This window comes from Schistocerca gregaria, chromosome 7, assembly GCF_023897955.1.
Source record: "Schistocerca gregaria isolate iqSchGreg1 chromosome 7, iqSchGreg1.2, whole genome shotgun sequence".
NCBI classification, from domain to species: Eukaryota; Metazoa; Arthropoda; class Insecta; order Orthoptera; family Acrididae; genus Schistocerca; species Schistocerca gregaria.
The window spans coordinates 24,211,837-24,224,205 of NC_064926.1; the positions used below are offsets into that span (position 1 = coordinate 24,211,837).

Below are 12,369 nucleotides of genomic sequence, written 5' to 3' on the forward strand. Positions count from 1 at the left end.
ATTCCTCCCTCAACTGGAATCAACTCTGACTAGCAAAATATTGCTGTTCAAGTCCTGTTTAATTGCTGTCTTTAGTTAGAGAATCTAACCGTCAGTGACATGGCACGTTGTTGGCCAATCTGTATGGTGACTACCTTTTTTTTAGTACATCAGTAGTGCCATTTTCTTTTAAAATAATTTTCAATGTATTGTTTTTTTATTTCTCATTCTAACGTCTTGCTGTCTTTCTAATGTTCCTCCTCTTACGAATGTAGGATCAATACATTTGTAAAGACTCCCTTGGTAATGTGAGAATTTTATTCCAACATACGCAAATTCAATAAAATGAGCGACTTGTCTTTGTTGTAAGCACTGTCCACCTTTATCATTCAGGAGTTACGCGGGGGCCCCTGCAAGTAACTATGAAACCCATAAGCTTGACACAGTTGAGAATCAGGAAGAATTTAAATTCAATTTTATACTGCTCAGGTACACTGGAAAACAGGATGAAAGCAGAGCAGTGTAGCTGACAAGAAGCCAGCCACAGCTTGCTGTTCTGTGAATAGGTGAGGCAAGATGGCTGTCCATTGCCCTAGTGCAGACACTTCAACTTGTCATTTTTAGGTTGGGTTGGAGGGTGTGTGTGTGTGGGGGGGGGGGGGGGGGGCATTCTGGTCAGGCCTGAACTATCACTGCTAATTTCAACAGGCAATTGCATGACAACATTTACTGAATGCTTTGTGGACTCAACTTTGCTTTGCTTTATGCACTGTACCCTATCTTCATTTTCAAAGTGAGGATCTTCTTGTAAAAAGATTAATGACTTAGCCAATAACAACTATGTCAAATACACATACCTAAATATCCTAGCTGCTTTTGAACCAAAGCGTTCCAAAACAGTGTTTTCAATAGTTGTCCAAGTCAGCTGAGTAAAGGCTTCCTTTATGTTGAGGACGTACTGCCCTCCACCGCTGTCCCCATCCTTGCCCACGAACTGACTTGAATCTTCCTCTGAAACATTTTTAATGCACGTAAGTGACTTCAAACTCCTCAAAATAAGTCTAAGCCACAATACTTTGGTCAAAATAGTGCAATTACAAAATTTCACTCTATGACAACACACATTACATCAACATTAGCAGCAGCAAACCCATTGGGATTGAAAAACTCGTTCCAAAACCTGTAAGTTGTTCTTCATGAGGACAGTTACAGAATGTTATGAATGAGGGAACCACCCATAGCAATTCTCAGAATGCAACTCAAACTTCAAACAAAAAAGGCCTCTCAACTTGACTTTCAAATTTAACACAGGCTCTTATCTGTTTATAGATTCATCATTATCCATAGATCCTGTCAAGGAGAACCTTTAGGGATGCGGAACAAGTCAAGGTATAACTTAACAAATGACAATGAAATCACAGAAGTTTAATCACTACACTGTCTGAACAATAAACTACCACTATATTGCTTAATGATATTCACACTTATACCATCAAAATTTATTGAGTGATTTAGTAACAAAACTGCTACTTCGAGAACTAGTGCTATCTCAGTTTGCTGCTGTTTATCTGCTGTTAGTACTTAATATTTATTTGATTAGAATGGTGTTCTTCAAATAAATATTTCTGTATATCTGTAAATATTGAGCCCTATTTACAGGATATTACTTCTTGTCATACAGGTCGATTGACGCCAACACCGCTGTTTGAAACGTAGTAAACAGAACTGTTCAATCTATGAATATAGAGCTTCAGATTATTTGCAGAATGAGTGGCTAATACTGATCTCCCATGACCCATAGACCTTGCCGTTGGTGGGCAGGCTTGCATGCCTCAGCGATACAGATAGCCGTACAGTAGGTGCAACCACAACGGAGGGGTATCTGTTGAGAGTCCAGACAAACGTGTGGCTCCTGAAGAGGGTAGCAGCCTTTTCAGTAGTTGCAGGGGCAACAGTCTGGATGATTGACTGATCTGGCCTAGTAACACTAACGAAAGTGGCCTTGCTATGCTGGTACTGCAAATGACTGAAAGCAAGGGGAAGCTACAGCCGTAATTTTTCCCGAGGCATGCAGCTTTATTGTATGGTTAAATAATGATGGTGTCCTCTTGGGTAAAATATTCTGGAGGTAAAATAGTCCCCCATTCAGATCTCCAGGTGGGGACTACTCAGGGGGACGTCGTTATCAGGAAAAAGAAAACTGGCATTCTAGAATGTCAGATCCTTTAATTGGGCAGGTAGGTTAGAAAATTTAAAAAGGGAAATGGATAGGTTAAAGTCAGATATAGTGGGAATTAGCGAAGTTCAGTGGCAGGAGGTACAAGACTTTTGGTCAGGTGAGTACAGGGTTATAAATACAAAAAAAATGAATAAAAAAAATAGGAGTGCGGGTAAGCTACTACAAACAGCATAGTGAACGCATTATTGTGGCCACGATAGACGCAAAGCCCACAGCTACTACAGTAGAACAAGTTTATATGCCAACTAGCTCTGCAGATGAGGAAGGAATTGAAGAAATGTATGATGAGACAAAAGAAATTATTCAGATAGTGAAGGAAGACAAAAATTTAATAGTCATGGGTGACTGGAATTCAATAGTAGGAAAAGGAAGAGAAGGAAACATGTTGTTGATGTGGTCTTCAGTCCTGAGACTGGTTTGATGCAGCTCTCCATGCTAATCTATCCTGTACAAGCTTCTCCATCTCCCAGTACCTACTGCAGCCTACATCCTTCTGAATCTGCTAAGTCTATTCATCTCTTGGTCTCCCTCTACGATTTTTATTCTCCATGCTGCCCTTCAGTACTAAATTGGTGATCCCTTGATGCCTCAGAATATGTCCTATCAAGTGATCCCTTCTTCTAGTCAAGTGGTGCCACAAATTTCTCTTCTCCCCAATTCTATTCAATACCTCCTCATTAGTTGTGTGATCTACCCATCTAATCTTCAGCATTCTTCTGTGGCACCACATTCCGAAAGCTTCTATTCTCTTCTTGTCCAAACTAGTTATCGTCCGAGTTTCACTTCCATGCATGGCTACACTCCATACAAATACTTTCAGAAACGACTTCCTGTCACTTAAACCTATACTTGATGTTAACAAATTTCGCTTCTTCAGAAACGCTTTCCTTGCCATTGCCAGTCTACATTTTATATCCTCTCTACTTCGACTGTCATCAGTTATTTTGCGCCCCAAATAGTAAAACTCCTTTACTACTTTCAGTGTCTCATTTCCTAATTTAATTCCCTCAGCATCACCCAACTTGATTCGACTACATTCCCTTATCCTCGTTTTGCTTTTTTTGATGTTCAACTTATATTTTCCTTTCAAGAGCCTATCCATTACGTTCAACAGCTCTTCCAAGTCCTTTGCTGTCTTTGACAGAATTACAATGTCATCGGCGAACCTCAAAGTTTTTATTTTTTCTCCCTGGATTTTAATACCTACTCCAAATTTTTCTTTTGTTTCTTTCACTGCTTGCTCAATATACAGATTGAATAACATCGGGGACAGGCTACAACCCTGTCTCACTCCTTTCCCAACCACTGCTTCCCTTCCATGCCCCTCGACTCTAATAACTGCCATCTGGTTTCTGTACAAATTGTAAATAGCTTTTCGCTCCCTGTATTTTACCCCTGCCACCTTCAGAATTTCAAATAGAGTATTCCAGTCAACATTGTCAAAAGCTTTCTCTAAGTCTACAAATGCTAGAAATGTAGGTTTGCCTTTCCTTAATCTAGCTTCTAAGATAAGTCGTAGGGTCAGTATTGCCTCACGTGTTACAATATTTGTACGGAATCCAAACTGATCTTCCCCAAAGTCAACTTATACCAGTTTTTCCATTAACCTGTAAAGAATTTGTGTTAGTATTTTGCAGCCGTGGCTTATTAAACCGGTAATTCGGTAATTTTCACATCTGTCAACACCTGCTTTCCTTGGGATTGGAATTATTATGTTCTTCTTGAAGACTGAGGGTATTTCACTTGTCTCATACATCTTGCTCAACAGATGGTAGAGTTTTGTCAGGACTGGCTCTCCCAAGGCTGTCAGTAGTTCTAATGGAATGTTGTCTACTCCCAGAGCCTTGTTTCGACTTAGCTCTGTCAGTGCTCTATCAAACTCTTCACACAGTATCATATCTCCCATTTCATCTTCAACTACATCCTCTTCCATATCCATAATATTGTCCTCAAGTACATCGCCCTTGTATAGACTCTGTATATACTCTGTACACCTTTCTGCTTTCCCTTCTTTGCTTAGAACTGGGTTTCCATCTGAGCTCTTGATATGCATGCAAGTGGTTCTCTGTTCTCCAATGGTCTCTCTAATTTTTCTGTAGGCAGTATCTATCTCACCCCCCCCCCCCCCCCATGAAATAAGACACTACATCCTTACATTTGTCCTCTAGCCATCCCTGCTTAGCCATTTTGCACTTCCTGTCGATCTCATTTTTGAGACATTTGTATTCGTTTTTGCCTGCTTCACTTACTGCATTTTTGTATTTTCTCATTTCATCAACTAAATTCAGTATCTCAGCTGTTACCCAACCATTTCTACTAACCCTCGTCTTTTTACCTACTTCATCCTCTGCCGCCTTCACTACTTCAACCCTCAGAGCTACTCATTCTTCATCTACTGTATTTCTTTCCCCCATTCCTTTCAATTGTTCCCTTATGCTCTCTCTGAAATTCTGTACAACCTCTGGTTCAGTCAGTTTATCCAGGTCCCATCTCCTTAAATTCCCATCTTTTTGCACTTTCATTGGTTTTAATATATAGTTCATAACCAATAGCTTGTGGTCAGAGTCCACATCTGCCCCATCTGCCCACATCTGTCTTCCAATTTAAAACCTGGTTCCTAAATCTCTGTCTTACCATTATATAATCTATCTAATACCTTTTAGTATCTCCAGGGTTCTCCCATGTATACAATCTTCTTTCATGATTCTTGAACCAAGTGTTAGCTATGATTAAGTTATGCTCCGTGCAAAATTCTACCAGACGGCTTCCTCTTGCATTTCTTAGCCCCAATCCATATTCACCTAATACATTTCCTTCTCTTCCTTTTCCTACTGCTGAATTCCAGTCACCCATGACTTAAATTTTTGTCTCCCTTCACTACCTGAATATCTTTCTTTATCTCATCACACATTTCATCAATTTCTTCATCATCTGCAGAGCTAGTTGGCATATAAACTTGTACTACTGTAGTAGGCAGGGGATTTGTGTCTATCTTTGCCACAATAATGCATTCACATAGTAGGTGAATACTGATTGGGGGGAAGAAATGAAAGAGGAACGCGCTTGGTAGAATTTTGCACAGAGCATAACTTAATCATAGCTAACACTTGGTTCAAGAATCACAAAAGTAGATTTTATACATGGAAGAAGGCTGGAGATACTGACAGATTTCAGACAGATTATATAATGGTAAGATGGAGATTTAGGAACCAGGTTTTAAATTCGAAGACATTTCCAGGAGCAGATGTTGACTCTGACCACATTCTATTGATTAAAACTGAAGAAGCTGCAAGAAGGTGGGAATTTAAGGAGATGGGACCTGGATAAACTGACTAAACCAGAGGTTGTACACAGAGTTTCAGGGAGAGCATAAGGGAACAATTGACAAGAATGGGGGAAAGAAATACAGTAAAAGAAGAATGGGTGGCTTTGAGGGATGAAGTAGTGAAGGCAGCAGAGCATCAAATAGGTAAAAAGTCGAGAGCTAGTATAAATCCTTGGGTGACAGAAGAAATATTGAATTTAATTGATGAAAGAAGAAAATACAAAAATGCAGTAAATGAGGGAGGGATAGCAGGTTAAGAGTGGGGGACAGTGAAGTGTTACTTGTGGGAGCATACAAGGACAAAGAGGAGAGAAAGTAGGGCAGATAGATGCAGTGAGGAGATTAGACGGAGGACAACCGAAAAAGAGAGAAGTAGAAAGACTGGATGCATTGGTGGAAAAGATGGCTGTGTAGTGCTGGAATGGGAACAGGGAAGGGGCTAGATGGGTAAGGACAATGGCTAATGAAGGTCAAGACCATGAGGATTACAGGAACATACAGGATATTGCAAGGATATTTACCACATGCACAATTCTTCAGAAAAGGTGGTGTTGGTGGGAAGTATCCAAATGGCACAAGTTTTAAGCAGTCACTGAAATGAAGAACATGGTGTTGGGTGGCGTGCTCAGCAACTGGATGTTCTAGCTGTTTCTTGGTCACAGTCTGTCAATGGCCATTCGTGTGGACAGACAGCTTGTTGGTTGTCATATCCACATACACTGCAGAACAGAGGTTGCAGCTTAACTTATTAATCACACGACTGGTTTTAACTATCTCTCATAGTGCTCTGAAATGAGGAATGTCCTGCCGTATCCTGCCCACCCCTTCCACAGTGGTATTCTGCCACCAACCAAACCTACAAAACATCCTAACCCATGTCTCCATAACCCCTACTCTCAACCACTTGCCTCATATCCTTGCAATAGAGATAGATGCAAGACCTGTCCAATACATCCTCCTACCACCATCTACACCAGTCCAGTCACTATCCCATCAAAGGCAGGACTACCTGTGAAACCAGCCATGTCGTCTGTAAGCCAAGCTGCAACCACTATGCTGTATTCTATGTGGGCATGACAACTAACAAGCTGTTTGTCCGCATGAATGGGCACCACAGACTGTGGCCAAGAACCAGCTGGATCACCCAGTTGCTAAGTATGCCGCCCAACACAACGTTCTACAAATCAGTGACTGCTTCACAGCCTGTGGCATCTGGATCCTTCGCACCAATACCAACATTACTGAATTGCACAGGCGGGAACTCTCCCTGCAACATACCCTACATTCCCGTATCCCTCCTGGCCTCAATCTTCATTAGTCATTGTCCTTACCCATCTAGTCCCTTCCCTGTTCCCATTCCAGGACTACGCAACCCTCTTTTCCACCAACGCACCCACAGTATTTTTACTTCTCTCCGTTTCCACTGTCCTCCACTTAACCTCCCGACTGCACTTAGCTGCCCTACCGCTCTCCACCTTGTCCCTGTACACTCCCACAAACAGCACTTCACCATCCTGCACCCCTACTCCTACCGCTCCAGTCTCCTCCTCACCCCCAATACCAGGTTGCTTCTCCCAACACGCGATGCTGCTCACAATCTGGCTTCAGCAGCCAGAGACTGTGGTAAGTCCGTGTACAGAACTTGTGAAATGACCATAATATGTTTTTAATTTTCTTTTGACTTTAAAAGGATCCCAAATTCCCTACTTTATGTTAGACAGGAAAGCACTGATTATTTTACCACCATAGTACATAACTCCATTCTGAACCACAGACAAGGAGGCAAAGCCTACATGAAAATTGTTTGTGTCTTTTGTATTATGATGTGTAAATCACAGTCAAGGTGAAATCACAGTCAAGGTGAAATCACAGTCAAGGTGAAATCACAGTCAAGGTGAAATCACAGTCAAGGTGAAATCACAGTAAAGGCGATCAGCAACAGAAGCCAGCAAGGAGTAAATGTATTGGGAAGCGGGTGTAAGAATTCCAAGAGCCTGAAAAACATTTCTGCAACACGTAGGCTGTCTACTCTACAGAGTATTCTTACATTCACTTCTGCCAGATAAACAGTTCATTTACTATTGGGTGTGAAAATATGCAGAATAATCCAACAATCTTGTCTTTATATCAATGCAATGAGAGATCCTTCTGTGAGCAAAACATGCTGAACTGAGCTATTTTATCATTTTATCTATACATTGACACCGTTTTGACTTGTTCTCAAACCAGACCAGAAGCAATTTCACATAGCGAGTTTCAATTGGTGCATGATCATTAATGTCTACTTCCAGTGATAGGGGGGTGATTATTGCTTTCTGAAACCATGTAATGTGACTGTCGGCTTGAGACATTAACTCCACATCTAAATCTATATCCACACTCTGCAAACCACTGTGAAGTGCATGGTAGAGAGCACGTCCCACTGTGGTAGTTACTAGGGCTTTTCCCCATTCCATTAATGTTGAAGCGTGGGAAGAATGACTGTTTCAGTGTCAGTGAGAGTGCTGAAATTGATTTGATCTTGTCCTCATGATCCCTGTGGGAGTGATATGTAGGGGGTTGTTGTATATTTTTAGAGCCATCATTCTAAGCCGATTCTTGAATCTTTGTAATGTGATGATAGAGTGGTCTGTACGCTACACCATTTGTGATGGTCCATCACACAATAATGGATAGTAAGTAGCTGCAAGTTTTGTAAGATTAATAAAAGGAAACATTTATTATATTTTATATGAATATTATATGCTGTAAAAATATGTGTTATTTGGTCTCATGAATGTGGGAAGTTGTAGCAGAGGAAGGAACAGGCTTTCTGTCAAGATCCAGCCATTGTTGTTGGGCTACATTGGTATCTTATTAATGGTTGTTTTCCAAAGAAGACGTCCAGAAGCAACTTGCTGAACCAGCATTAATAATGATTACAACAGAAAAGAAAAAAAAAATTACTTTGAACTGTAAAATTAAATTACGTGTTCTGTTTAGCTTTGATCACAATCAGCTGCATGCAATTGATGCACATAATAAATAGACATGGTGGTGTTACCAGTGTGTGTAAAAGTTATGTAATATGATTCAGAAACTGAAAAAAAGTATCTGCAACATTTCAATCCTACCTCAAGAACTTTTCCAACAATCATTGGTATAGGTGTAAATTTTTTCAGCTCAAAAATAGTTGTCTATGCTGAAATCCCATTTCAAACAATATATCACAAGAACTGATACTGAATAACAACATCTCTGAATTACTGAAATTACACTACTGAGTTTGAGGTGATTTTATTTCACATGTGTGAAACTGTTACAAAGGGTACTTTTACAAGACTAGACTGACTTCATTTCAATTTTGGACTGAAGAAAGGTGAATTTACTGTTAAAAATCATTTCAGTGATAGTTCCGAAATAACATAATTGCGAGTAAAGCAGTGCTTAAACAAGCAACACTAATGAGACTGCTGGACACTATAGATTACAACAGACATGACGTTAATGCTGAAAATTGTCATGCCTATGAAAGAACTGTGATAAAATGACGCCTTCAAGTAAGAAATGAAATTTAATAGGGGCTATATTTTGAGTCTAGTCTAAACAATTTAAAACTGAATACTGGCGGACTACAGATACTAAACTGCATCAAGCTCGCACAAATTTAACATCTGTGTCCATAACAAATGTAAACAAGATGGTGATAGGGAAATCCAAATCTTCAACATTGCAACTGCTATTAATGATCAAAAGCTAAAGCCCTCAATCATCTCCCACCAAAACAATTTTATCTTTGTAACTATACAGTGTAATGCACCTGTTGTAGAAGTTAAGCATTACAGCAGTAACAGCTTGTTGGCTGGTTGAGGGGGGGGGGGGGGGGGGGGACAAACAATGAGGTCATTGGTCCCATGATCCAAGATGGCCAGAACAAAGGGAGGTACAACACCAACAGCACAGCCCAATTGATGGGAAAGGAAAACGGGCAAAGAAAAACCAAAGAGGCAGAAGTAATATTGGGGCAAAAAGAAGGGGATGGGGGTGGTGGCAGGAGGAGGAGGAGGAGGAGGAGGAGGAGGAGGAGGAGGGGGGAGGGAAGTGGTGATAGCAGGGGCACCCCAGAGGTACTAAATGCGACAGGTTGCCAGCACTGCTATTGACCCATCCCATTCCCCACACCACATACCCTGACCATGACAAAGAAAACACCACCAAGGGGAAAAAACAACAGAAAAGGGAAACAAAATGGCACCAAAAAGGGGATCTGGCTGGATTGGAGGCCAGGTTGGTGGCCACAAATGCCAATGCTAACTGAGGGACTCTAATTCCAGAAGGGAATTCAAGTATTTAAATCTGGGATGACAAACCACTTCCATGAAAAAAAACCAAGGACAGACATTACCATGTGAAGGTCATCCGCTAACACCCACGCCAAGAAAAACAGGGGGCATATTTAGTGCAAAGAGCCAAAAGGCCAGGGCAGTTCAGCAAAAGGTGGATCACCATGAGGGGGTCCCTGCAACTACAAGGGAGAGGAGGGGGGGGGGGGGTTAATTATGGAAAACAAATTGTGGATAAACCTGGGATGCCCAATACAAAGACTGCAAGACTGCAGAGGATAATAGATTCCAACCGGGAGAGGCGGAAGGAAGAACACCATGTGGCAGGAGCCCCCTTAATCACACAAGTTTATTAGATGGGGAGGGAGGGGGGGGGGGGGGGGGGCAAATCACCCCACGACCGAGTGGAAAGGAATTTCAGTGACACCATAAATCTGCCACTGGAGGGTGACAAAGAATGGAGGGGTAGGTGGCTGGCCTCTCAGCCAGATGATCAGCAACGACATTACCCAAGATAACCATATGACCAGGAACCCAAAGGAAATCAACCAAACAAGCAGCATAGCCAAGATCAGCAAGAAGATCGTGGATGACAGAGACAAGGGGGTGGTTCGAAAAACATCAATCAATAGTCTGAAGGGCACCCATTAAGTCCATCCTTAACAAAACTCAGATGATGGAGGATCGTTTAATTAAGCAGGGCGCCTGATAAATTGCCATTAGTGCCCCAATAAACAATCCACACATGGCAGGCAAGAAATAGTTTTCCATGCCAACAGAAGACATTACTAAAAACAGAATACAAGTGATAAACAGGGAAAGAGCAGATATCAATGGCAGAGGAAAATAGGAGTTGGAACCGCCTAACTGAATGGGGGAGGGGTATCCGAGCACCAACCACAAGTCTATTGACAGGCTAGTGCTAAAATCACTGGTGGCTACATGGATACCACAATGGTGTAATGGATCCAAGAGGAGCAATGAGGAAGGGGGAGCTGAGCCATAAACTTGACAATCACAGTCCACACGGAATAGAACTAAGACCCAATAAAGGCAGAGAAAAGCTGAACGATCTGCACCCCAAGACGTATGGGCGAGGAAGCGAAGGATATTGAATTTACAGAAACAGCCATCCTTGAGAATAGGGATATGGGGTAAATCAGTAAGCATGTTGTCAAAAAGAAGACCCAAAAAAGAGAACTGGGAGACTACAGTCAGGCACTGGGCATCAAGGTAGATCTCCTGGTCGAGATGGACCATAGTACAGAAACATCTACATCTACATCCATACTCCGCAAGCCACCTGACGGTGTGCGACGGAGGGTACCTGGAGTACCTCTATCGGTTCTCCATTCTATTCCAGTCTCGTATTGTACGTGGAAAGAAGGATTGTCGGTATGCTTCTGTGTGGGCTCTAATCTCTCTGATTTTATCCTCATGGTCTCTTCACGAGATATACATAGGAGGGAGCAATATGCTGCTTGACTCTTCGGTGAAGGTATGTTCTCGAAACTTTAACAAAAGCCCGTACCGAGCTACTGAGCATCTCTCCTGCAGAGTCTTCCACTGGAGTTTGTCTATCATCTCCGTAACGCTTTCGCGATTACTAAATGTTCCTGTAACGAAGCGCGCTGCTCTCCATTGGATCTTCTCTATCTCTTCTATCAACCCTATCTAGTACGGATCCAACACTGCTGAGCAGTATTCAAGCAGTGAGCGAACAAGCGTACGGTAACCTACTTCCTTGTTTCCGGACTGCATTTCCTTAGGATTCTTCCAATGAATCTCAGTCTGGCATCTGCGTTACCGGCGATTAATTTTATATGGTCATTCCATTTTAAATCACTCCTAATGCCTACTCCAGCTAATTTATGGAATTAACTGCGTCCAGTTGCTGACCTGCTATTTTGTAGCTAAATGATAAGGGATCTATCTTTCTATGTATTCGCAGCACATTACACTTGTCTACATTGAGATTCAATTGCCATTCCCTGCACCATGCGTCAATTTGCTGCAGATCCTCCTGCATTTCAGTACAATTTTCCATTGTTACAACCTCTCGATACACCACAGCATCATCCGCAAAAAGCCTCAGTGAAATTCCGATGTCATCCACCAGGTCATTTATGTATATTGTGAATAGCAACGGTCCTATGACACTCCCCTACGGCACACATGAAATCACTCTTACTTCGGAAGACTTTTCTCCATTGAGAATGACATGCTGCATTCTGTTATCTAGGAACTCCTCAATCCAATCACACAATTGGTCTGATAGTCCATAAGCTCTTACTTTGTTCATTAAACGACTGTGGGGAACTGTATCGAATGCCTTGCGGAAGTCGAGAAACACGGCATCTACCTGTGAACCCGTGTCTATGGCCATCTGAGTCTCGTGGACGAATAGCGTGAGCTGGGTTTCACACAACCGTCATTTTCGAAACCCATGCTGATTCCTACAGACTAGATTTATAGTCTCCAGAAAAGTCATTATACTCGAATGT

At 41.8% G+C, this 12,369-nt stretch overlaps 1 protein-coding gene across 2 annotated transcripts in view; it reads right to left on the reverse strand.

Annotated features, from left to right (window-relative positions):
• Positions 1-12,369, reverse strand: part of LOC126281156 (DNA-directed RNA polymerase III subunit RPC3-like) — a 101,044-nt gene that overhangs the window by 29,937 nt on the left and 58,738 nt on the right. For both annotated transcript variants that reach the window (XM_049979823.1, XM_049979822.1), the window contains exon 6: positions 837-990. In XM_049979823.1, the coding sequence (XP_049835780.1) occupies positions 837-990 (154 nt within the window). The remainder of the gene's footprint in view (positions 1-836; positions 991-12,369) is intronic.